This window comes from Colletotrichum godetiae, assembly GCF_030913485.1.
Source record: "Colletotrichum godetiae strain CBS 193.32 chromosome Unknown BDP55scaffold_7, whole genome shotgun sequence".
Lineage (NCBI taxonomy): Eukaryota > Fungi > Ascomycota > Sordariomycetes > Glomerellales > Glomerellaceae > Colletotrichum > Colletotrichum godetiae.
Window position 1 is genome coordinate 672,100 of NW_026851255.1, and position 24,246 is coordinate 696,345.

At 40.6% G+C, this 24,246-nt stretch overlaps 5 protein-coding genes across 5 annotated transcripts; 1 reads left to right on the forward strand and 4 right to left on the reverse strand.

Moving 5' to 3' along the window:
* Nucleotides 1-1,471: 1,471 nt before the first annotated feature.
* On the reverse strand, nucleotides 1,472-2,342 carry BDP55DRAFT_544938 (DJ-1/PfpI family protein; the record flags this gene model as incomplete). The annotated part of the gene is made up of 2 exons (XM_060568531.1): nucleotides 1,472-1,627; nucleotides 1,716-2,342. 2 exons carry the CDS (start codon nucleotides 2,340-2,342, stop codon nucleotides 1,472-1,474), a joined length of 783 nt encoding a protein of 260 aa, XP_060433576.1.
* Nucleotides 2,343-3,894: 1,552 nt separating this feature from the next.
* Nucleotides 3,895-6,384, reverse strand: BDP55DRAFT_382014 (uncharacterized protein). The gene is made up of 4 exons (XM_060567168.1): nucleotides 5,729-6,384; nucleotides 5,386-5,447; nucleotides 5,063-5,321; nucleotides 3,895-5,006 (listed from the first exon to the last, which is right to left on the reverse strand). Exons 1-4 carry the CDS (start codon nucleotides 6,023-6,025, stop codon nucleotides 4,161-4,163), a joined length of 1,464 nt encoding a protein of 487 aa, XP_060433577.1. The 5' UTR covers nucleotides 6,026-6,384; the 3' UTR covers nucleotides 3,895-4,160.
* Nucleotides 6,385-10,420: 4,036 nt separating this feature from the next.
* BDP55DRAFT_544709 (BHLH family transcription factor) lies at nucleotides 10,421-11,858 on the forward strand (the record flags this gene model as incomplete). The annotated part of the gene is made up of 2 exons (XM_060568507.1): nucleotides 10,421-10,463; nucleotides 10,522-11,858. 2 exons carry the CDS (start codon nucleotides 10,421-10,423, stop codon nucleotides 11,856-11,858), a joined length of 1,380 nt encoding a protein of 459 aa, XP_060433578.1.
* Nucleotides 11,859-12,782: 924 nt separating this feature from the next.
* Nucleotides 12,783-13,319, reverse strand: BDP55DRAFT_382098 (uncharacterized protein). Its single transcript, XM_060567169.1, has one exon. It carries the CDS (start codon nucleotides 13,209-13,211, stop codon nucleotides 12,885-12,887), a length of 327 nt encoding a protein of 108 aa, XP_060433579.1. The 5' UTR covers nucleotides 13,212-13,319; the 3' UTR covers nucleotides 12,783-12,884.
* A 518-nt stretch (nucleotides 13,320-13,837) lies between these two features.
* On the reverse strand, nucleotides 13,838-14,194 carry BDP55DRAFT_651897 (uncharacterized protein). Its single transcript, XM_060574086.1, has one exon. It carries the CDS (start codon nucleotides 14,102-14,104, stop codon nucleotides 13,886-13,888), a length of 219 nt encoding a protein of 72 aa, XP_060433580.1. The 5' UTR covers nucleotides 14,105-14,194; the 3' UTR covers nucleotides 13,838-13,885.
* Nucleotides 14,195-24,246: the final 10,052 nt, after the last annotated feature.

The window sequence follows — 24,246 nt, forward strand, 5'->3', positions numbered from 1 at the left end:
CCCGTTTCTGGTGTTCATGATCCGCCGACTTCATCGTAAGATCCCAGAAGGTGGAAATGCTTCAACTCAGCAGGCTCCCAGACTGGCTCATTGACTTGAACTTTTTGAGTACATAAGTTTGTCTCATCAGAGAAGAGTGCGAGCGTCCCCCCCCCCCCCCCCCCCCCTTCCTCTCCGTCTCGGTACTTCTGGTAATGATTACTCATAGACTTGACTGCGAGAAACTCAGGTATATACGTCTTGGAGAGTCTCCTACGGCTGCAACATCAACCTATCATGAGTCAGCCAAGGATTCAGTCGAACCCATTCGTACTTCGGGGGAATCAGGCAAATTTACAGCAGCAGTTCGTCACGAAGATCTCTCTTCGTGGTAATGCTAAACGTTCAACTCCCTTTATGTTACGCATCCACTCATTCTGAGAGTCTCTCATCAAGCCCATACAGTGTCACGACACATATTTCCAGGCTTACTTACCCACACAAGTTGATTGACAAGATATATACAACTAGCCTGCCTTTGGCCAAGCTAGTGCTGATACTTTCTTGACGGAGTAGAGAATGGTCTGTCTGAATCCGCATGGAGTGCTTTCCAATTTGTCTGACACTCACACGATGTCGTCGCGATATGACAGTGCGTTGGTGTCGTCAAGAAGGATAACAATTTGTTGTGGCACTTATTATTATCACTAGTATTCTGGTCAACTCTCGACTATGCTTTCCAGAGCCTATTCCCCGACAAACATGTTAGAAGTGATCGTAGTAGCAGTAGTAGTGATTTATTAGGGATAACAGAAATCAGATCGATAGGCATAGAGGCGAGGCATTTTGCGGCAAACTACTGTCTCGCGCATTTGATGATCACTGACGAGTCGACGGACAAGTGACAGCCAGTAAAACAGATCGCTATGGCAAAGCTTCATTTGGATCCGTCTTCGTTTTTCTCGTCTTCTGGTTAGAGCCCTGTTACTGAGTTGGAGAACTGGACGGAACCATGCATTCTGGTGAGAGCACTTCGTCTTGGGTTTTCACGGCGGTCGAGCTGATAAAACCCGACTCTTTCCAGACTTGTATGCTATGGCGCTCATCAACCCCAATTATCTAGAATGATACCATCTACGATACTCTTGTGGTTGATGATCGTGCCAGATTCTACTCGACTCGCCTGGTGTCATCGTCCAACCGAGGTAGCCACAAAAGAGAGAGGGCTGGCAGATTTTGGCCTTTGTGCCAAGCGGGCGTCGACTGGGCTATATGAGCAAGGCATCATCAAACACGAGGGTGGATTGGTTTGAAAACGACCACCATGTCAAATTAACTGATAATCAAGCTGGTTATCTTCGTCAACTTTGTACTGAGGATAGGACCAGGTTGCACCGCTCTGTCATGCGCTCTATCACACTCAATCTCAAATTAGAGCGTGCCCGAGTCGCTGCCTCTATCCTTCTCTCTAGTTCGTCTTGCGGCAATATCATCAATTGTATGTCGGCTCGACGCCGTTGATGTCCGCAAAGGGATCCCAATCAGCAGCATGGGGAACAAACTCCATAATCCTAGCAACCTTGGTCGCCAACTCCTCGCCGTACACCTGCTTGATGAACTCCAAAGTCAAATCTAAACCAGAGGTAACCTACACCATAATGTCAGCCAGTCTTCTCTTACTCCCATTCCAACTTGATTTGCATCAGGATCAGACAGTAAACTTCAAAAGCACTCACACCAGAAGAAGTCCACACATTCCCATCAACAACATACCTCGCCGGCGAAACCCACTTCGCACCAGGCGCCTGCGCAGTAATCAACTCCCACGCAGCCTTATTCGTCGTAGCCCTCTTCCCATCCAACACTCCCGCCCTAGCAGCAAGACTAGCCCCCGTGCAAATCGTAACAATATACTTGACCCTAGGCGCATACTTCTTCACATACTCCACAATCGGCTCCAACCCAGGCGCTCTAACACCGGGTCCGCCAGGCACGATGAGCACGTCGAGATCCAGCTCGTCGTCAAAGGTGTTTGTGGGCTGGATCGTCGGCCACCAGGACGAGTTGTAGGCGTTCATACCGGGAGACTGCGGTGCGGTTGTGACGGGGTCGAGGGTGGCGGCGATGAGGTGGAGGGACATGTGGCGGTTGAAGGATGCTAGTTGGAGGGCGTCGAGGGGGCCGAAGAGGTCTAACATGTCCATTGCGCGGAAGAGGATTGCGCCAAAGGTTACGGGGAGGATTGTTGTGTTTGCGGTTGGGGTGTTGCGGGTATTGTGGGTGTTGTGAAGGGTGCTCTGGAAGGAAGTTCCTACGACGAGGGCGGCAGCTGAGGCCACGATGGCGAGGAGGGAGAGGCGCATTGTGAGAGCGGTGGTTTGAGTTGCGCGGCTCAGCTCTGTTGTTGAGGTTGGAGGAATGTGATGAGTGAAGGATAAAGTCGAGACTTGAGAGTTCTCTATGAAGAAACACAAAAGGGGAGAAAGGTGGAAGAGTGAAAGAGTGAATGGAAAGTACGAGAATGTTACCCCAGCAAGAAGCGGAACTCGTTGATTGATAAAGCAAGGAGCAGTATTCCAGAGCAGGTGCTGTATATACATATATATCCCACCTTGATCCATGGTCTTGATCACGAATATCCCGAGGGCGACACGAAATGCAACCAAATGACCCAAGCAACCAACGCCCAACTACCATAATGCCGAACCACGAGATGGCCTGGGGTTGGCTGGGAAGCATTCCGATCCCGAAGGAACGGCACGGGCGTGGCGTGATCCACGCAAGGGGGATCTGGCAATATAGACGCAACGTTCACTTGGAGCTGGACCGGGAACGATACACACGGTTTGCTCAGTAGTCCGTACGAAAGAAGAAGATGGCTTTGTGCGGTTTGATAATTTGTTAGTTCAAGTGGAGACTTGACTGTCTTGGAAGGAAGGCTGAGCATATTAGAGCAAGTTTTGAATCATCTCTGGTTGGTTCTCTTGCCCCTTGTTTGCTTTTTCTCTTTCTTTAATATCAAAGTCTGATCCTGGTTGGATGCCGTTGGTAGTTATTGACTGTCTGACTCCTTGGAAAAAGAAGCCAAGCCTTGAGGGTAACCCCGTAAGCAGGGTAAATGGTTGACACCACTGCAGAAAAGGGTGGTGTTGTTGAAAGGGGGTATCATTTGCGGCGGAGGAGCCTCCGAGTTTACTCTATGGTGTTGTCTGCCAAGCTTTCCTGATTAATATCGGTTGGCGATGCTCATTGGTTCTTTGTTGATGAATCTGTTGCGGTGAGAAACTCCATACCACAAAGAATCGGGATATGGTTACTTTCAGAAGTCCTTCGACCGAAGGGACTGCCGGCGTCTCGCCGCAAGTCGTCGGCCCGGCCTCATTCTGCGGATAGTGGCATCCTGGTAAAAATGGGTACGGGTGGAATATGATCCTAAAGGACGAGAGTTTGATACCTCTGTAGCTGTATGAGAAAACAATGTCGACGAATTGTCAAGGGGCAAGGAAGGGCCAAGCCGAAGGATCGGACTGAAGTAAATGACGGGTGGGGCGACGAAACCCCGGGGACACCGGGGTTGACTGCCGGATTGCCCCGCTCCAGGCAGGTATCCCCGAAAGTCAACTCCGGGCCGAAAGACGGACGCTTCGCCGGCATGGGTTTGGTGGCCCGGTTTTCTACGAATTCACCGAGCAATCACAGTCTAATGAATCGGCTCGGCCATTTGCCATATTGGCTCTTTTCCTAAAAACAAGAAATAATGAACGTCACGGCCGGCATTTGTTTCAATACCTTCATAGCCGGCGTCACCGGGTAATAGCACTAAAGCGTCACGATTACATTTCTCTTTATCCGAGAAAGGTACACCTATGCTTGATCCGCCTTGGTAATTTCACATCGATGGAGAGTATCAGCCGATACTGAGAAGCAGAAAGCATACCACGATATCTTTCCGCGTTTCTTGTTCTACTACATCAGACTAGCTAACACTCTAGCACCAGACCCCAATCGCTCTACCTGGCCTCATTATTGTAACAAGAAGGATCCAGATATGAAAGTGTACCCATATTCTAACCCATCTTCAGTGTCTCTATTCAAACCACTCGTTTTTGTTTTGCCGTGTTGGAACCCCCTATCCGACGCTGATTTGCGTGTACTGGCCAATGAAACACAAAACTCTCTTTCTAATTGCGCAATACCATCCCCAAAACACCGCCTAGCACGCCACGTACACGGGTCTGGTTCTCGTGAATACAAGTAAAAACAACAGCCGTGCTGGCGGCGAAGACGAGCGTTTCCCTCCACTGCTTGTCCATGCCGTATCGCCGAGGCAGCAGCGTCGCCATGGCCCGCGGGGCGACGAAAAGCGCCATGTCTTTGCGACGACTGGCGGACTCGACGAGAACGCTCCAGCCACAGAGGCAGCATCCCGTGCGGACACAGATTCCCGCGTCCATCTTTTGCCTCGCGGCCAGGTCCTTGCCGATGATATGAGGCCCGATTCTGGTACGGGCGAGACAGACGCCATAATAGAACAAAGTGATATATGCGCCCAAGAACGTCGCCGACCTCGATGATGATAGCAAAGTCCGTACAAGGGTCTTCCTGTTGATGGGCCCCCGCAGGAGAAGCGCCACGCTCAGGGGCAAGTACATGGCCATGGACCACTTCCACGACCGATAGAAGCGGCTGATGGCGTGAAGTTCACACGAGGGACCGCAGCCCATGTGCACCATCTCGCACGGAATGGGTATGGACTTTGATGGGTCACCCCATTCGGTCGGCCATCCGTATTTCTCACACATGCCTTGCAGCAATTCTCCTTGTCCACTTTTGCCGTACGACATTTCATTGGCACGGAGCTTCTGGAGGGCCTCGATCAGCCGCATGTCGACGTTTGCCGCCGAGCTGATCCATTTGTTGTAGCCGCTGGGGAGCCTTTCGGGATGGTAGAACCATGCCCACATGATGAAAGCACACGAAGTGACGAACAAGCAAGGGTCAGTGAACCTGCCGACAATCCACTCAGCCTGTACGAAGTTAGTGACGTTAATGTGTGATGAGAGGATGAGTGCTTGGTGCATACCTTGGTCCAACTACCTTTAGCTACACGGCGCGCTCGCCTTCGCGCCCAAACTTCCCCAACAAGAACATCCAGGGCTCTTGTTAATGTGAATAACGTCAAGTCGAGAGTTCGTCCTCCATATCGAGTCTCCTTGAGCTTAGCTCCAGGAGGGCTATCAGATTTCTCAGGAGCAGTGCCTGTAAAGGCCGAGCTCTTCTTGGACTGCAACAGCTGCAAACTGAACCAAGCAGCGATAAACGTGGCGCCCCATCTTGCGAGTCTAGATGCTATTAGTACTAGATGGCTGCGATCAACAGGAGAATGAAGGATTGAATCCCTCTTACCTAGTTCGTATCACCTCTGTAAGACCTTTGGCATTGCGTTCAAATAAACGTCGAAGTGGCTCCTATCGGAACGTGTTAGGTTTGCTGAGTAAAGTTGTTGTACTTGCTTTGACTGAAACTCTAGGTCGCCTTGATGAACCTGCAAACATTGCTTATATGGAACCAATGCAGGGAACAATAGCTTATGTACAGCTAGGAGAGAACCCAGTGCAACTCTGAGATCTCCATCACCATGTGTACTAAATACCTAGTTCTCAATGCTTGAACCCAAGTGAAGCAAGTGCAGCTCAAGTCCCAGGCATTACAGGTGTTGTATTCATCCCACTGAAAGAAATGTACATACCTCTAAAAGTGTACTGCCGCCAACGAGCAAGGCACAGAAGGTTGGAAACCGTTGCGGGTCTAGACCGGCGAGGACGATCCGCCGCAGTTGCGCCACAAACCCGATGCACCCGTTCTCCTTTGCGATTTGACGGCGCTTTTTCGTAAGGTATTGCATCAGCAACGTAAGGACTCTCGGAGCAACAGCGGAAGCATAGCCCAGGAGGTAGGTCCGAAGGAGGGGCCGTAGGATTGGCGGAATTCCATGTAGCTCGACCAGGCCATTCCGGCGAATTTGCAGCTGACTCCGAGGTAGCATTGCGGAGAGCGTAGGTGTGACGGCAGCCACGAGGCTTCGGCGTCAGTGCCGGTAGTTGAATTGGAAACGGTTCCTGAGCAGAAAATCAGCGATCCGCATGAGAGCCGGAAGCGATGTGTCTGTGCACATTCGGATATGCTATGATGTAACCGTACAATGGGAGGTTTGAATGGGTAGGCTGCTCGTCAAACTGAGTTCAACAGAGGGGATTTGGGAAACGAAGGATGTGGCTGGAGGAGACATGGGTTGTTGCTCTAAGCAGACAAGGTGAAGGACCGGCAAAAGTGTGATGATCGGGAGGGCGTAACGACAGCTGAACCGTGGTAAGGCATGAGTTACGTTAGGTAATAGGGGAGTGAAGCGGCAAGCGGACTGGCCATCCGTACCGCCTAGAGAGTATGAATCATGTCGAGAACTGAAAGGCCAACCAGACGATGACAGGTATTTGGTTATGAGGAACAAGGTTCGGGATTGACCGGTCCATCTTCACTAGAAGCTGGCCATATACCTCGGATGCCAATTAAACATGCTGCAGGAAAACAGTCTAGGCATGTAGACCTCTTCAGAACAACAGGAAAACGCGTAACGAAGATCGCGAACTAGTGGGCGCGTCTTACCAGGGGGTATTGATTAATCTGCTCTTCTGAAGGCTCGTGATGGCGGTCCCTCCAGAGTCTACAGCCAACCCGCAGCGCCTAGGGCAGGGCTGGAGCTGTGCTCAATGGCGAAAGTATCGCGTACCTTGCGTGTTAAGAGACGAAGGGGACGGGAATGAAATAAGAAATTGTGGGGTAATGGTGCGACCCACGACGTGATGGAGGGCCTGGGGTAGGATGAGCGACGTAGGTTGTGCAGTAGGTGCAGATGGAGACCAGGGGCAAGTCAATGGTGAGGCCGAAGAAAATGTGACAATTGGGTTCCTCGGCACGGTCGAAGAGTACGGAGAAAGGTACGGAGAAAGGTACGGAGTACGCATAGGAGGTCGGATCTGGCAAACGTGACCGAAGCGCAGATTACCGCCACAGCTGGCAAGATTGGCGAATATGATTGGTTGCAGAAAGAAGTGTTTCGATCAGCTGGTCTGTCACGCTGAGTTGAGGACTGAGAGGTTCACGTTGGCGGCCAGGAAGAAACGGGAGTGAACATGTTCAGCCAAGCCAGATGGGGCTTAGGCGCGGCAACCCATGCGAGTGCGACGGTGCTGAAGAAGAAGAGACTTCTATCAAAGTCTGGAGTCTGTCTGGAGGAAAACCTGAAGGGAACGGCGTTTTGCGTTGGCTCGGCAGTGGTAAACGGCGTTGGACAGGGAGTACCTTGCCAGCCTTGCTCGAGAGTCGAGATTCAAGTACTTGCGAGTTGCGGGACGCTTCGGGCGTAGAGGATTCGATCAGTGCCATCGACCGGCCGTCGAGAATTCTCGGCGCTTGCTCCTAGTTCTCGAACGATGAAGGAATAGACACAGGAGGTTGATGATTGACTGGTTGGCTGATGGGAAACCACAGACGGACAGGCTGGGACAGGCTGGGACAGCCAGCCGTTTCGTATCAACCGAGGCTGTGTTTGTTTCCTTTGTCTCGCCGTGTCAAGAACCGTTCAGGGTCTGTGAGGTGCCTTAGTAGGATCTGTGGGCGCTAGTAGGGACTTGTGGACAGCCGTCAAAAATTCCAAAGGATTTGATGTATCCGTATGGGTAGAACAGTGCTGCAACTGTCGATGTGACAGGGTTAATCGAGATACCGAGAGACACAAAACGGGATGAGGACGTGTTACAGATGCAGTTCCAGGCGACAGATGGAAGCAACGAGTTTGGCCGAACGATGAGGCCAGACCTGAGAGTCAACGGGAATAAGACAGGGTATATCGAAGCAAAGAAGAGCAGAGCAGAGCAAAGGCAGAGGAACTCTCAGAGCATGTCGAATGGGTGCGGTGCAAACGTGGAACCTCAAAGCTACCCCAAAGTGAGATGAGGTGAGGTGTGAGAAAGTGCTGGGAAAAGCTTAGGAAGGTTGATGATGCGGAGCACGGGTGCACGGATACAGGTACAATGTACATCTAGTAGAGGCCAAGCCTAGAACGGAATAGTGTAAGGTAATTCCTGGGGCAGGGAGAATATGAAGATGACTGACAGCGCTGGACAGCGGGAGGGGGAAAAGAGATTGGGGATGGGAGAGAATTGAGAGGAGAAGGTGCAGAGGGGGGGGAGGCTCCGAGTTGGCATGTGACGACCCGCTAGGAACATAAGCCCGTTAGCATCAAAGCTGACACCGACCCACTCAGCTTAAGCAGTCAGGTACCTATCAAGCTAACGAGAAGGTTGAGAAGGGCTTAGCGAACCAATCAAAACTTGGTTAATCCCCTTGGTCCACCTGCTGACCGCCATTCGTGTGGCCCGGACCCGCTAAAAAGAAGGAACCTCAGCCTCCAAGGTAGAGAGAGCTAGATAAGGCATAAGCACCAACGCACCGTTTCAACGATATGGCTCGGCTTGTCTCATGTCCGCATGGCTCCGATCGCAAGATCCGGCGCTTTCTCCAACCAACCTTCCGTCCTTGCTTAGATGTTGGGGCAGGGCAGGTATGGCAGGATAGGACCATCCTCATCCGTAAGAAACTGGGCAAAGGTAGCAATGGGAAAATTAGGCCGGCTCGAGACATTGCCTTGCCTTGCCCTGCCCTGCCCTGTCCTGTCTGTTTGCTGGCTGGCCGGCCGGCCTAACTTGTCGACTGTCCGTTGACTGCTGCCACTAAGGTAAGTGCGGAGGCTTGCAGCGCGCGATGCAGGTGACCGTGCCGGCAACCCACCCACACACCCCACCCCTCCCTGCAACTTGCAACCTTTGCCCTCCCTGATCCGTCTTCCTAAGTTCCTCCACCTCAGTCCTCACTATTCGTACTCAGAGAGTCAGACTCTCTGTCTCTTCTAGCTCTCAACCACCCTGGTCAACAACAGGGGTCGCACTTTGGCTGTTTGGTGCCCCAGACCTTTCATTCTTTTCGAGTCCTTGATTTCCTGCTCGTCACTCACTTTCCCCGGCTCAAAAAAATCACGGGGTCCTTGAGCCCTCGTTCTCGGTGCACCGTACTTCGTACAGTACAGAGAGTACCGTGTCCGTCACCCTCACGTCCGCGTCCTACGCCTACGACCACGTCCGCTTCCTCTTTCACCTGTCTTACTTGCCTTAGCTTGCGTCTGGCCACCTCCTTGAGCTGATTGGGGGTTCGTTTCACCTCACCTGTGGCTATTCCTCGCTATCCGTTTGGGCGTTCTCTCAGATATGCAAGTACACGGGTGAGCCAACCTCAACATCAAGCCAAAGCACCAGCTTCGTCCACGTTGGTCAAGAGTCAATCTACCTATACAAGCAGTCCAATGCTTCGAATGGGCCTCGCGCTCGCATCCCATCTTGGACAAACACACGTACCCTCGCCGTCTCTTGGCTCGATACCGTCCGTCTAGAGCCTACCCAGACTCTGCTTCTGCCGTTCGACAAGTCTCAAGGGTCTCTTTCTTCTTCTTAGCCCTGCATGGGCCGCATTAACGTCCGCCATACGGGGTAGACCTTGGATGCTCTTCAACTAGGAGCTCTCCATCTCACCATCGAGAACGTAGCACTGCTTGAGGTGGTGCTCCAGTACACCACTCCGCCGCCATCCCGCACGCTGCCCCCAGCTCCGCTTGCCCTTCCGCCTTCACTTCACCTCACCTTGCCTCGCCTTACCTTACACGGGCACCCGTCCCGCCTTTTGCCTCACGCTCATCTTCACCATCCATCCATCCTTCCCCCCTCCTCACTCACACCCCCCGCTCTTCGGACGAGAAACGACGACGAAGAGAACCTCCTTCTAGCACTAGGGATCCAGAAGCCCGGTGCGGTGCCTAAGCGCAGCCACCACCCCACCTTCGCCTCGACGTAACCTGCCAGCGTCTACTTCGGTCTCTTCCTGCTCTGCCACGGCGCGCACCTAAAGACGGCAAATACACCCACCAACCTCTCCAGACTCCTATCAAACGACACCATAGCGGTCACTGCTGCCACAACAACGATTCCGCCACTCCGCCAAATCACAAGGCAATCGAGCGACTGGCCGATAACTTATTCGAGACCACTCTACCGTACGCCCTCTCCCAGCCAGACGAGCCTCTGAGTACAGACGCGCTGCCTTGCGCTCCTGATAGACACGTTCCGCCCCTTCGTCCATGATTCATAGGATATCGATTTGCCCATAGGAATGCGCATGCCCTCCTTCGAGTCGACTACATTCACTCTTTCCCACGCTTCGAAACCTCAACGACCAACGTCTCTCGCTCTCCGAACCAGAACCAGAACCAGCGCATTCGACGGTCACCGTCCATTTGCCACAAGACGCACCCATGCTCGCCATACAACGTCCCAGGATGGGTTCGACGCAGCCGTCAGACCCCAATTTGCCCTTCGGCTGTGAGTAACCGTCTCGTCCATTTCCCACCAAAGTCAAATACTCACAACCTTTCCTCAGATGCCGTTGATCCTTCGCAAGACTTCTACCTCGACCCTCCCGAACCTGCGCCTGGCGCACCTCTCCTCTCTGACAATGAAACCAAACTACTCAGTTCCTTCTTCGAGGACATGACTGCCGACCACTATAATCTGCCTTCGTTCGGCGAAGGCCTCAACTTCAGCGATGCTTGGTTGGAACTACCTCCCCAGTTCATGGGGACGGCGACTTCCTTTGGGCAGTCACCAGCACCACCACCTCTTGCCTCCCCTGGGCATAGTATGCCCCATAACGACTTTGCGGACATGATGTCCATGGGCTCGAGCCTGATGCCTCCACCTCCCCCACCGCCACAACAACAACAACAGCCGCAGCCGCCACCGCAGCATCATCACCAGCAATCCCACCCGACCCTCGACCAGCACGCCTCAGCCGACGTTCTCCAGGCCGCTAGCACACTACTACACAACGGTTCCTCGTCAAGGACAAACACAAACGGATCTGGGCCCATGTTCAGCAGCACCAGGGATGTACCGCACTCCCTCGGGCCGCCCGTCGGCCATCTTAGGCACCAACCGATGGAGGATTTCAAGCGTGCCGAACGAGGCAGCGTGGCTCAGGCCAGCCTCGTTGACGATCATGAGAGTACATTCGCGGACATGTTTTTTGGACCCGCTCCCGGTGAGAGAGTATCCTCACAACGCGCTAACCAGGTTCCCAATATCGATGTGCAGTGGGGCTCGGATGCTCGGTTCAACCGCTCCAACACCTTTGTTCCAGACCCTAAAGAAACCTACGATGCTCTGTCTAGAGGCCAGCTGAGATACATGGAATGCCTGGAGCCAAGCCAAAGCACAGATAACACTCGCCCACCAAGCCCGAACGGCGAGCACACAATAGGGAAGGGACACAGCCGAAAGTCTTCCGAAGTGTTGAAAAAGGAAGAGGATGCCGATGCACCGCCAAGAAAAAGAAGGAAGAGCAGGAGCACGAAGGAGGAAGTTGACGACGAGGATGAAGAAAATGGCACTGCAACGAAGGCGGCAAGAAAACGCAAGACGAAGGCCGAACCAACCTCAGCCACTCCGCCAGCAGAAAACGGCACAGCCAGCCGGAGGCGCAAATCTGGGACTGGTGCCAAGCCAGCACGAGAGAACCTGACGGATGCTCAAAAACGAGAGAACCATATCAAGAGCGAGCAAAAGCGCCGAACCTTGATTAAGGAAGGCTTCGACGATCTCTGCGAGCTTGTGCCAGGACTCAAGGGAGGCGGCTTCAGTAAGAGCACGATGTTGACCATGGCGGCTGAGTGGCTCGAAGAGATAATGAAGGGCAACGACGAGCTCAGGGCCCAGTAAAGCGCCCTCGCGTGACGGTGTTATTACGGCTCAACACCAACAACACAACCATCAGTGGGCCCGCCTCACCATTGGAATGCTACACTGCTCCTCCGGCCGAAATCCGGAACACGGAACCGAAGGATGCCAGGGCTCGTCTTCTTGAGCACGAGATGGCTTGCTATATTATGATGTAGGAGAGTAGATACCTGCAGCAGGTGGGAATCGATGTCATGAGGCGGATTCCCAAGATTCCCACAGGAAGCAAGGCAGGTTATGCTAGGCACGATTATGAACGTGATTTACGGGAGTGTCCCGGCCCTGATGCGGGCCGCGCACGGGAGGCGACGATGATTTACTTGCGGAACCAGATTTACCCAGATTTATTATATTTGATCAGGGAAGGCTCTTGTAGTTGATACCCTTCACACTGTTGTTTCCCCCAAATTCTATTTGTTAAATCAAAATATATTCCACATACAATAGACTTCGTCTTACATGCAAATATGTCGATTACCAGTTCAAAGATTCTCCCCTCATCCCCCTCCTATTTCTGTTGGGCTGATCTGCCATCTCAACTTTTTGCTCCCTAGCGACTGACACACCACAAGAATCTGCAAGGGTTGGAAAGCGCTCAGTCCAGGCATTGGGTGCTCCTCGGAGTTGGCAGCCATGGATTTTTTTGACATGTGAAAGCTCAGTTCGCGTGGTGCGGATGCACCCCGCAGGTTCCTCTTTTTTATCGACGTCGATCACCGTATGCGTATTCGCGCATCTGCCAGCACTACCCAGATGACAGCGCTTGGCGAGGACACATTGTTTCACTCCGCTCCGTGCCTGCATCACTCTTGCGATATTATCTCGGAGATTAAGGCCACATGCTTGGTACTAGTGGACTTTCACTGTTCACCTGTCCAGTTCACGGTTCTATCGGTATGTTCGCCCTTGTCACACCTCACCGACCCAGTGAACTTGATGTGGTTCTGTGGATGTCTCGGATGGGGGGGGAATGCGATGGTGGGGTAAGCTGGCCGGCTGGCTGGCAGGTCACCCCTCCAAAGAACGCCCGCTTGTCCGGGCGCGCGAATCTGATCGGAAAGAATCGCGGGGTGACGGGTAATCAGGATCAAGGAAAAGGAGGGAAGGGAGATCTGAGCGGCCGGCGGTGACGGAGTCGGGAGGACGTGTTTCTAATGGGCAGAGATAAGAGGCTCCAAGTTCGAGGTTGGAGGCACCGTTGGAACCCGGGGGACCGAGCGATGGTGTTGGGGGGTTGAATGGGTGAATTCGAGTAAACAGAATTCCATTTTGGCTAGGACTGGATTGAAGTGGTCTGTTGAACAAACGGAGTGGCTCTTCCTCTCCAGTCTCCATGGTCTCCTAACTGCAGTGTGGCGTGTATCGACGGCTGGCGGGCTGGCTGGGCTTGTACTACCTAACTAGCAACGAACCGCAAGCTCGATGGCGTTTTTTGGCCGAGCTACTGCCTAGTGCCCGTCGGTGAAAGGTTAGGGGGATTGTCGTTGGTGTCTGTTCTCACTTGATAAGACTATTGGACTACCTATTTTAGCTTGGGAAAAACGTGCGGGATGATGCGTGGAAAGTCGTGGGCACGGAGGCTTAATCGGCGAAGTCGGGGATATCTAGGGAGGAGACGGAGGCGGAGACGGGGGGACGGAAGTGGAGCAGCCGATGGAAGAAAAAGGCGGGAGAAGTACCCAAGCGATACGGAGGTATACGATATAGAGCATTCGGGTACGCGTTCCCCCTAACGTGAAATCTTGGGAAATAAACATGGGCTTTCTATCACACCATGCTATAGTTCCGTATCTCCTTTGTCCAGAACCGCAGTTTTCTTGGTTGCTGGGTTGTCCAGAAAAGGTAACCCGTGGTTTGAGGCGCTTCGTTGGTTGGTTGAAGCCGATTTGGGGGCTGGTTTTTGCTTGGTGAAGTGTGGCTTTGACGGGTCGAGCTTCGTTTATCGACGCCGCGTTCTTTTTTTTTTTTTTTTTTTTTTTAACATTTGAGATTTTTTTTTAGGAAATATGCTAGCTTGTTTCATTTCGTATCGGTCGAGAATCGGGCTTGCTCATTAATAGATTTTTTTGGGTTCGAAACATGGTTGCTCTTGCTATGCGCTGGCTAAGGCAAGCGTGATGCGAGGTGCGGGATGTTGCAAAGACTTCGAAACACCAACACCAATGTTTGCCATCAGCAATCAACATCGCAAGATCAAACCGCCAAAACAAAGAAACCAGAAGAAACATTCTTTTGCCTGCGTCTGTGTTCTTGAGGCAGTGTGCTATCGCTATTAAGAAAAATGTGGTGTGTCCAGTTCCGTAAGCAGAGCCGCATCTCCCCTCTACTATAGAGTGTGTTAGTATCTTGACATCTCGAGACCTTTATATATAACCATACCTATTAGAAAGCTCGGGGTCCCGTCTACTTTCCTATAAATAGGATAATAAAGGCCGGCTTATTTAAAAGAGTAAGATCTTAGGTAATTTAGCTTATAAAACAATACCCGGCTATACTTTAACTATAATACCGCTATATTATTTACTATCTATTAATATATTAATCCGCTTATTTACTTTAATAAAATTAGCCTTCTTTTATATTTTTACTATTTTCTCTTTAACTCTTTAAATAATATACTTTATTAATTAGCCATATATATTAATTAACCGCATACTTTTTTTTTAAAACGTATTTTACTTTTAATATTACGACCTAGTATATATAACTAAAACTAGGGCCTACCTATTACGGCTAGCTAATTATAGTAAATATATTAATAAAAGTTAAGGTTACAAGGGCTAAATAAATAATATAATAATCGTAAATAGCTTCCTTAAAGCTATATCTATAAATCGTAAAATAAATAAAGCTTTAATAATTAATTATAGTTTTATTAAAAAGTATTCTTAATAAAGATAACTAAAAGCGATTATAAGATCTAATATTAAATTAATTATTAAAGAAGCTATAAGAAGTCTATCTTAGAGCCCGGCTTGAATCTATATTATATATAAGTCTCGTTCCTAAATATATCTTTTATCCGTATATCTACCTAACGGGCTCTATATTCTAAACATATAGGCTCTATATTATAAAAGGATAGGGTCTATATTCTTAATATATAGATCTTTTTATTTCTTATTATTATGTAACTTAATTTATAATTCTTCTATTCTATTAGGGTAATATATATATTCCGCTTACTTATATATATATAATCGTACCGTAGCCGCTATAAGCCTATAGGGTAGGCCCTAGTCTTAGTTATGCATATTAGGTCGTAATATTAGGTCTCCTTTTTAAAGGTCTAGTCTTATAGACCTATAAGTAGGTGTTTATAGCCTAAGTTAGGGTCTATTAAGTTTACTTATTACAATATACTAATACGATATCAGGTCGTATTAAAAAACGTTCTTTAAAAAATACTATTTTAAAACTTTATTTAGCTTATAACGATATATTTAATTATTTTAATTTTAACGACGTTATACCTTATACCCAATATTTTTATACTAAACGCCCGTACTAAATAGCTAATAGCATAAAGACATACTAAGGTTATAAAAACCTAAAACGGCCTTACGATAATTTTATTATTACGTTAAGTCGTAAATATATTATTTTTACCTATCATAACCCTTTTTTATTAATATTTTTTTTTAATACGACAGCTAAATAATTAACATTAAAAAAAAAAAAAAAAAGGAGGAAGCTAATAATACTTTACTCAATCTTTATAAAAAACTAGCTTAAATATAATCTAAAATCTCTAAAATAGCGGGTTATCTTACTTATATTTAAGCAATTTATAAAAAAATAAAAGAAAAGTATATAAAGACCTTTTCTTATAATATATAGAAATTAAAAAAGGAAAATAACGTTCTTCTTACGTTAAATACTTACAAACGGTAGGTTATAAATAACCTTTAAATTACTAACATTCTTAACAATACTAATTAATCTTTTTTTAAAATTAGCAACAAGTTTACATTTCTAAAACCGTTAGTGCCGTTTTTTAATAATCCTTAAGAAATTATTAAGAATTCTAAAGGTTTATAATAGGCTCTTATATATTTTTTTTATATCTATAGTGTTTCTATTTAATTAGGAACTCTAGTATTCCGTTCTTAATCTTATTATTAATAATTTATTTAACTTTGTATTCTAGTTCGTTAGGTTCTATAATAATATGGTCTTCTATATATAAACCCTTAGGTACTAATTTAAAAAGTAGTTATCGTTATAATAACCTATCTATAATAGTTATATATAAAGAACTTTTTAATAGCAAGGTTGGCCCTTTTTTCTAGGACGGGTTAGTTCTAGATATACTTAGGTTATCAATAATCCCTAGCTATATATCCTAGTTTATTATAATTATAATACTTAAACTTTTTTTTTAATCGGTCTTTTTCCTTTCTAGCGATATTAAAGTCTATAGGACCTTTATACTATCTATAAGCGGTATTTTAGTAATTACTATTCTAATTATTATAGGGTCGTTAATTAATTTAAAAATTACGTTAAGGTTACTATTAATACTTATATCCTATATTAGATTCCTACTTACGATCTTTTTTTTTTTTTTTTTACTTATAAAATCGGTTATCAAGCTTAATAGCGAGTTTATTATATTAAAGGAAGTTATCTAGTTTATTAAATAAGACTAATTTATCCTTAACCTTATCCTTTAGTCTTTAATAAAATATAAATATTTTCGTATTATTAGTAAGGTCTAGCTAGGTACTAAGACGTTTAAACTTAATAAAGTATTTTTTTACTAATTTAGTTTATTAGAGTTATATTAGGTCGTACTTAGCTTATCGTTTCTTATTAAGGTCTTAAAATAAGGACTTAAGGGCTTTTTCGAACTTATTAAAGCTATAATAGATATTGTATATTTTAATAGAATATTTATTAAGAGTTTTTTTATTAAAGTATTCCTTTTAAATTAATTCGAACCATTTAAGGGCTCGTCCTTTAAGAAAGCTAGTAGTATATATAATTTTTTTAATTTTATTAATGAAATCTTTATAGTGAAAGTTTTGATAGTTCTTAACTTAAATTAAAAATCCTTTAAGAGTACCTAGGGTACCTTTATAAGTAATAGGTACGTTAAGTTTAAGTTTTTATCGTCCTCCCTAAAGGGGAGTGCTAATAATATTAGTAGCAGTTTAGAAAGTATTAACTTTTTCTTAAAGAGCCTAAACGTTAGTATTTAATTCTTGTTCTTTAATTTAAATGACTTCGTTTTCTAGGTCTTAAATATACTAAGGACTATTCCTAAACTATTAGATTATAATTTTAAGGTTCTAAAGCTTATTTACGGTATCATTATATATAGTTTATACTTTAGCAATATTTATATCCCCTTTTTTAATTCGTTTTTTAAATTATTTATAAATATCTTTATTAAAGGTAACCTTATCGTTGGAATTAATATTTATCGGGGCTATCTTTATTTCTTTAGCTAAATTTCGAATAGGTTATTTAAAAGAAATAAAGGAGCCCGGAATAGATAACTTTATAAAGGTACGGGAAAATATCGTTTGTACTATTTAGTTAGTTTTTTTATAAAGTAAACTTACTAAATAGGAATAATTAAAGTATTATAGCTAGCTAATCATAGTGAGTATATTAATAGAAGTTAAGGCTACGAGGGCTAAATAAATAGTATAATAGTCGTAGATAGCTTCCCTAAAACTATATTTATAAGTTAAAAAGTAGGTAAGGCTTTAATAATTAATCGTAGTCTTATTAAAAAGTGTTCTTAATAAAGATAGTTAAAAACGATTATAAAATCTAATATTAAGTTAATTATTAAAGAAGCTATAAGAAGTCTATTTTAGAGCCCGGCTCGAGTCTATATTATATATAAGTCTCGTTCTTAAATATATCCTTTATTTATATATTTACCTAACGGGCTCCGTATTTTAAATATACGGGCTCCGTATTATAAAAGAACGGGGTCCGTATTTTTAATATACGGATCTCTTTATTTCTTATCGTTACGTAACTTAATTTATAGTTTTTCTATTCCGTTAGGGTAACGTATATATTTTATTTACCTATATATATATATAGTTATACCGTAGCCGCTATAAGCCCGCGGGGTAGGCCCTAGTTTTAATCGTATATATTAGGTCGTAACACTGCCCCGTAAGCTTATAGCGGCTATATATATAACAATTAAGAACTTAATATTATTAATAAGATAAAAGAACTATAATATAAACTATATAATAATAAAAGAATTAATTATATAATAAAGTAATAGTTATAATTATTTATACTAAACAATTATTAGGACCTATATTGTAGTTATCAATATATATAATAAGTAATATAAAATAAAGAATACATTTAAAATTAAGATTTATATATAATATAGATTTAAGCTAGGTTTAAGAATAGATTTTTATAGCTTTTTTAATTATTAACTTTATATTAGATTTTATAATTATTTTTAATTATTTAAATTAAAATTCTTTCTAATAAACTTATAATTAATTATTAAAGTCTTATTTCATAACTTATAAACTTAATTTCTTTTAAAAGTTATTTAATAATCTTTTTGATTATTATTTAGTTTTTATAGCCTAAACTATTATAAACTTATTTTATTATATCTAGCTAGCCGTAATACTAGTTAGGTGCCCGTTTATTAGGCCCCATTATAATTATAAAATAAAAAGTTTAGATTTAAATAATTTAACTTTTATAGTCAATAGATTTAATATTATTAAATACGGATTTAAAGATATTTATCATCTTACTATATAAAAAAGATTATAAAAATCGTATTAATATATACAATATTTATAATATAGGGTCTTAAATAAGAGCTAGGCTTATAATTATTATAAGTTATAATATATAATAATAAATATATAAAGTATTATAAAAGTAATACAACGTACTTTACTAATCAGCTGCGTATATTAGTCAGCTACGCACTTTTTCCATAATACGCTTTATTCTTAGCCACTTAAACCTTTAATATATAATATTTTAATAACTATAATATTAATTTATACCTAAGAAGAAAAGATTATTTTTGTTATTAAGGCGATCCGATCAATACGTACTATAAGTCATAAGTTAAATAGGCAAGGCACTATAAATATATATAATATCCCCAAAAGTACCATTGTTATGATTTCTCTAGGAAATTCTACTGAGATTTCCCCGTAAATATAGAGAGAAATCTAGCGGTGAAACTCCTAAGATTTTACCGGGAATTCTCAGTAAAAAGGTACTAGAAGTTCTTAAGATTTCCCCAGGATTTCCCCATAAAATCTCAGGGTATATCTTAGGGATTTCACCGTAAAAGCACCGTGAAATCTTAGAAGAGGCATCTCAATATTATTACTATTTCACCGCACATAAAGCATAATAACCTTATACAATAAAATAAATAATCAATTATACTACGACCATATTTAGCCTTAACAATATAAACTCGATTTAATTAAAGAGAAAATACTTCTCTAATATATTATTAAATAGGACCTAAAAGAGTTTCTTTTACGATTTATTAATATAAAAAATATAGCAAATCTCCTATTACGGATACGGAATAAGATACCCGTTAAGAAGTATTAGGCTAAGAGGTTTATTAACTTATAGCCAACTTTAAAGACTAAATTTAATCATCTATATAATTATTAAAGAGTACTTTAAAAGGACCTAGAGGTTATTATAAGGTAGTTTGCGTTATTAGGTAATATAATAGCTAAATACGATATTAATAATAAAGATCTATATAACTTTAACGAGACTAGCTTTATAATAGGCGTTATTATTAATTTAATAGTCGTTATATGTACTAATAGACGTAGAAAAGCAAAATCTATTTAATTTAATAACTATAAATAGGCTATAATTATTAAGTCTATTAATTCGAGGAGGTAGTATATCCCGCTTTTTATAATCGTTTAAGGATCTTATTACCTTATTAACTAGTTAATAGAATTAGGCTTTTTAAGTAACTAAGTAATTAAACCGATTATTAATAGATAGACCGATAATAAAACTAGCCTAGATTAGATTAAGTATTTTGATAAGTATATTCGGGCTTATATAAAAAGTGTTTATTGGATGTTTATAATTAATGGGTATAAGAGCTATTTATCGGCCGAATTTAATAAATACTATGAATAGAATAATATTATAACCGTTAATATACCTTTATATTTATCTTACTTACTCCAGCTATTAGACATTACGCTTTATTTACTTTTAAAATACGTATATAGGGATAAAATCAACCTATTTATTAAATACTCTATTAACTATATTATAAAGTCCGAGTTCTTTATTACCTTCTATAAGGCCTATAATAAAATCTTTATAAATAAAAATATTAAATTAGCCTTCTACAGAGCTAGTATTTTACCCTAGGACCTAAATTATATAATTAAGAAGCTTAATATATATATACGGATACCTATACCTTCTATAACCAACCTCCTAATATTATTAATATTACGGCCAATTAATCGTAGTAAGTATATTAATAAAAGTTAAGGCTATAAGGGCTAAATAAATAGTATAATAATCGTAAATAGCTTCCCTAAAACTATATCTATAAATCGTAAAGTAAATAAAGCTTTAATAATTAATTATAATCTTATTAAAAGGTATTCTTAATAAAAATAGCTAAAAACGATCGTAAAATCTAATATTAAATTAATTATTAAAAAAGCTATAAGAAGTCTATCCTAAAGCCCGGCTCGAATCTATATTATATATAAGTCTCGTTCTTAAATATATCCTTTATCTATATATCTATTTAACAGGCTCCGTATTCTAAATATATAGGCTCTATATTATAAAAAGACGGGTCTATATTCTTAATATATAGATCTCTTTATCTTTTATCGTTACGTAACTTAATCTATAATTCTTCTATTCCGTTAAAGTAATATATATATTTTACTTACTTATATATATATAATCGTACCGTAACCGCTATAAGCCTACAGGATAGGCCCTAGTCTTAATCATATATATTAAATTATAATATTAAATCTCTCTTCCAAAAATCTAGTCCTATAGACCTATAAATAAATATTTATAGCCTAGGTTAAGGTCCGTTAAGTTTACTTATTATAATATACTAATACAATATTAAATCATATTAAAAAATATTCTTTAAAAAATATTATTTTAAAACTTTACTTAGTTTATAACAACATATTTAATCATTTTAATTCTAATAACGTTATACTTTATACTCAATATTTTCGTATTAAGCACCCGTACCAAATAACTAATAACATAAAAACATATTAAAGTTATAAAAACCTAAAGCGGCCTTACGATAATCTTATTATTACGTCGAATTATAAATATATTATTTCTACCCATTATAACCCTTTTTTATTAATATTTTTTTTTTAATACGACGGCTAAATAATTAATATTAAGAATAAAAAAAAAAGGAGGAAGAAGTTAATAATACTTTACTCGATCTTTATAAAAAGCTAGCTCGGATATAATCCAAAGTCTTTAAAATAACAGGTCGTCTTACTCATATTTAAGCAATTTATAAAAAAATAAAAAAGAGGTATATAAAAACCTTTTTTCGTAATATATAAGAATTAAAAAAAGAAAATAACGTTCTTCCTATATTAAATACTTACAAGCAGTAAATCGTAAATAACCTTTAGGCTATTAACATTTTTAACAATATTAATTAATCTTCTTTTAAAATTAACGACAAGTTTATATTTTTAGGACCGTTAATACCGTTTTTTAATAATCTTTAAAAAGTTATTAAGAATTCTAAAAGTTTATAATAGGCTCCTATATATTTTCTTTATATCCGTAATATTTTTATTTAATTAGGAACTCTAGTATTCCGTTCTTAATCTTATTATCAATAATTTATTCGACTTTATATTTTAGTTTATTAGGTTCTACGATAATATAGTCTTCCATATGTAAACCCTTAGGTACTAATTCGAAAAGTGAAATATAAAAGACTAGATAATACTTTATTGTGTCTGGAAGTTTTAATTTATAATTAATTAGTGAGACTTTTTAAATAATTTCGAAAAGTCTAAGTTTTTTATAGTTTAATTTATCGCTTAGTCGTTTTGTTTTAATATTATGGCGAAGAAAATAGGTACTATCCCCCTCTTTTAAGGTTAGTCCTCTAATCCTTAATTTATCCGCATTTTTCTTTATATATTAGCGTATAAACTCGAGGTCTAAAGATACCTTCTTTTAGAGTTCTCTAAGTTTCGCTACGTCTATTATTACTTTTATAGCTTATAGTCCTTATTATACTTCTCCATATACTATTAACTAGAATCCGTAGTTTAAATAGAATAGGGATTCTTATATGCTTTCGCCAACTACACTATTATATACAAATTAGGCCATTAGTAATAATACTACCTAATTATTTTAATTATAGTTTATATAATAACGGAGGTATATCTCGAGAATCTAGTTAATTCTTTTTATCTAATTATCGATTTACGGATAGAAGGCGGTTAATAGTTTATAATTTATACCAAGTTGCGAAATTAAGGATCTTTAAAACTTTAAAATAAATAGAGAGCCTTTATTAGAAATTACTTCCTTTAATATACCGTAGTTAATAATAATATTTTTAAGGAACGTATACGTTAATTCCTTAGTATTACTGGCTTCTTTATAGGGTATAAAATAGGCGAACTTAATAAGTCGGTCGACTATAACTAAGATACTATCGTACTATATATTTATAAATAGTTCTTTAAATTTTAGTAATTTAATAATAAAATCCTATAAGATTAATTACTATACTTCCGTTAGTAGTTATAATAATTATAGCTTGCTATATAGTTTATACAGGCTATTTTTATTTTTTTTATAGATCGCGCAATCCTTAATTACTTCCGTAATCTTAGTATATATAGCGGATTTATTATAGTATTAATAAATCCGTTTCTATATTTTAATAACTCCTTAATAGCCGTATATAGGTATATTATAAATTTCTATAATAAGCTTAGAGGTCATTTTTCCAGTCGGGCTAGTATTAATCTTTTTAACTATTATAAGAAGCTTTATAGTTAATATAAAGCTACTATCCTTATTTAATTTAAAGATAATTTAAGTTTCTTCGGGGACCGTAACCTTATAGTCAGGTTTTTTATTAAAAGCGTCTATTTTATTATTTTCTAAACCTTTTTAATAAATAATTCGGAAGTTATATTTAGATAGGAATTTGCTCTATCTAACTTACCGTTTATTTAGATTCTTATTTATTATAAAGTTTATAAAGTTTTTATAGTCTATATAGACTATAACTTCGTACTTAGTTCTGGATAATTATAGTCTCTATTCTTAAAATATTTCGATAATGGCTATTAGTTCTTTATTATAGATCTACTAATTCAATTCTATTTTATAGAATATTTTAAAATAAAAATAATATAAATAAAATTTTCTTTATTCGTCTCGTTATCTTAAAATTATTCCTATAGCAAAGTCTAAAGCATTGGTCTTAATTTTAAAAGCTTTTTAGGGGTCCGGGATTATAATTACTAGTTTAAAAATGACTATATTTTTAACTTTAATAAAAGCCTCTTTATACTAAAAATCCTAAATAAATAGGTTATTTTTTCGTATTAGGTTATTAAAAGGTCTAATAATATTAATATAATCTTTAAGGAATCGTTAATAAAAGTTAATAAATCCTAAGAATCCTTATACGTCCTTAACGTTTTATAATATAGGCTAGTCCCTAATTACTTCTACTTTTAAGGTTTATATATAAATTTATCCTAATATAATAGTGTATCTAAAAAAGTCTACCTTCTATATATGGAACTTATATTTAAAGGGTTTAGTATATAGTTTAGTATCTTAAAGTTTCTAAAACACTATATAGATATACTTCTTATAAATTTCGAGGTCAGGAGAGAAAATAAGGACGTCGTCGATATAAATAATAATAAAGATATTAACGTATTTTTTAAATATATAGTTAACTATTATTTGAAATATTACTAGTATGTTAGTAAGTCCGAAGGGTATAACAAAGTACTTAAAGAGTCCTTTATATGTTCGGAACGCGGTCTTTTATTTATCTCCTTTTTTAATTCGAATCTAGTTAAATACTTCTTTAAAATCTATCGTAATAAACTAATTAGCTCCGTAAAATAGATCTTTAAGTTCTATAATAAGGGGTAAAAGATAATAGTTTTTTTTAATAATTTTATTAAGTTTCCTATAATTAATTATAAGTCTTAATTTCTTTTCTCCTTTCTTTAATATAAAGAATAGGGGAAATCTTATAAGAGAATTCGATAATCAAATATATCCTTTACTAAGTTTTTTATCAATATATTCATTAAGGTATTCTTATTCCTCTTAATTTATAAGATAT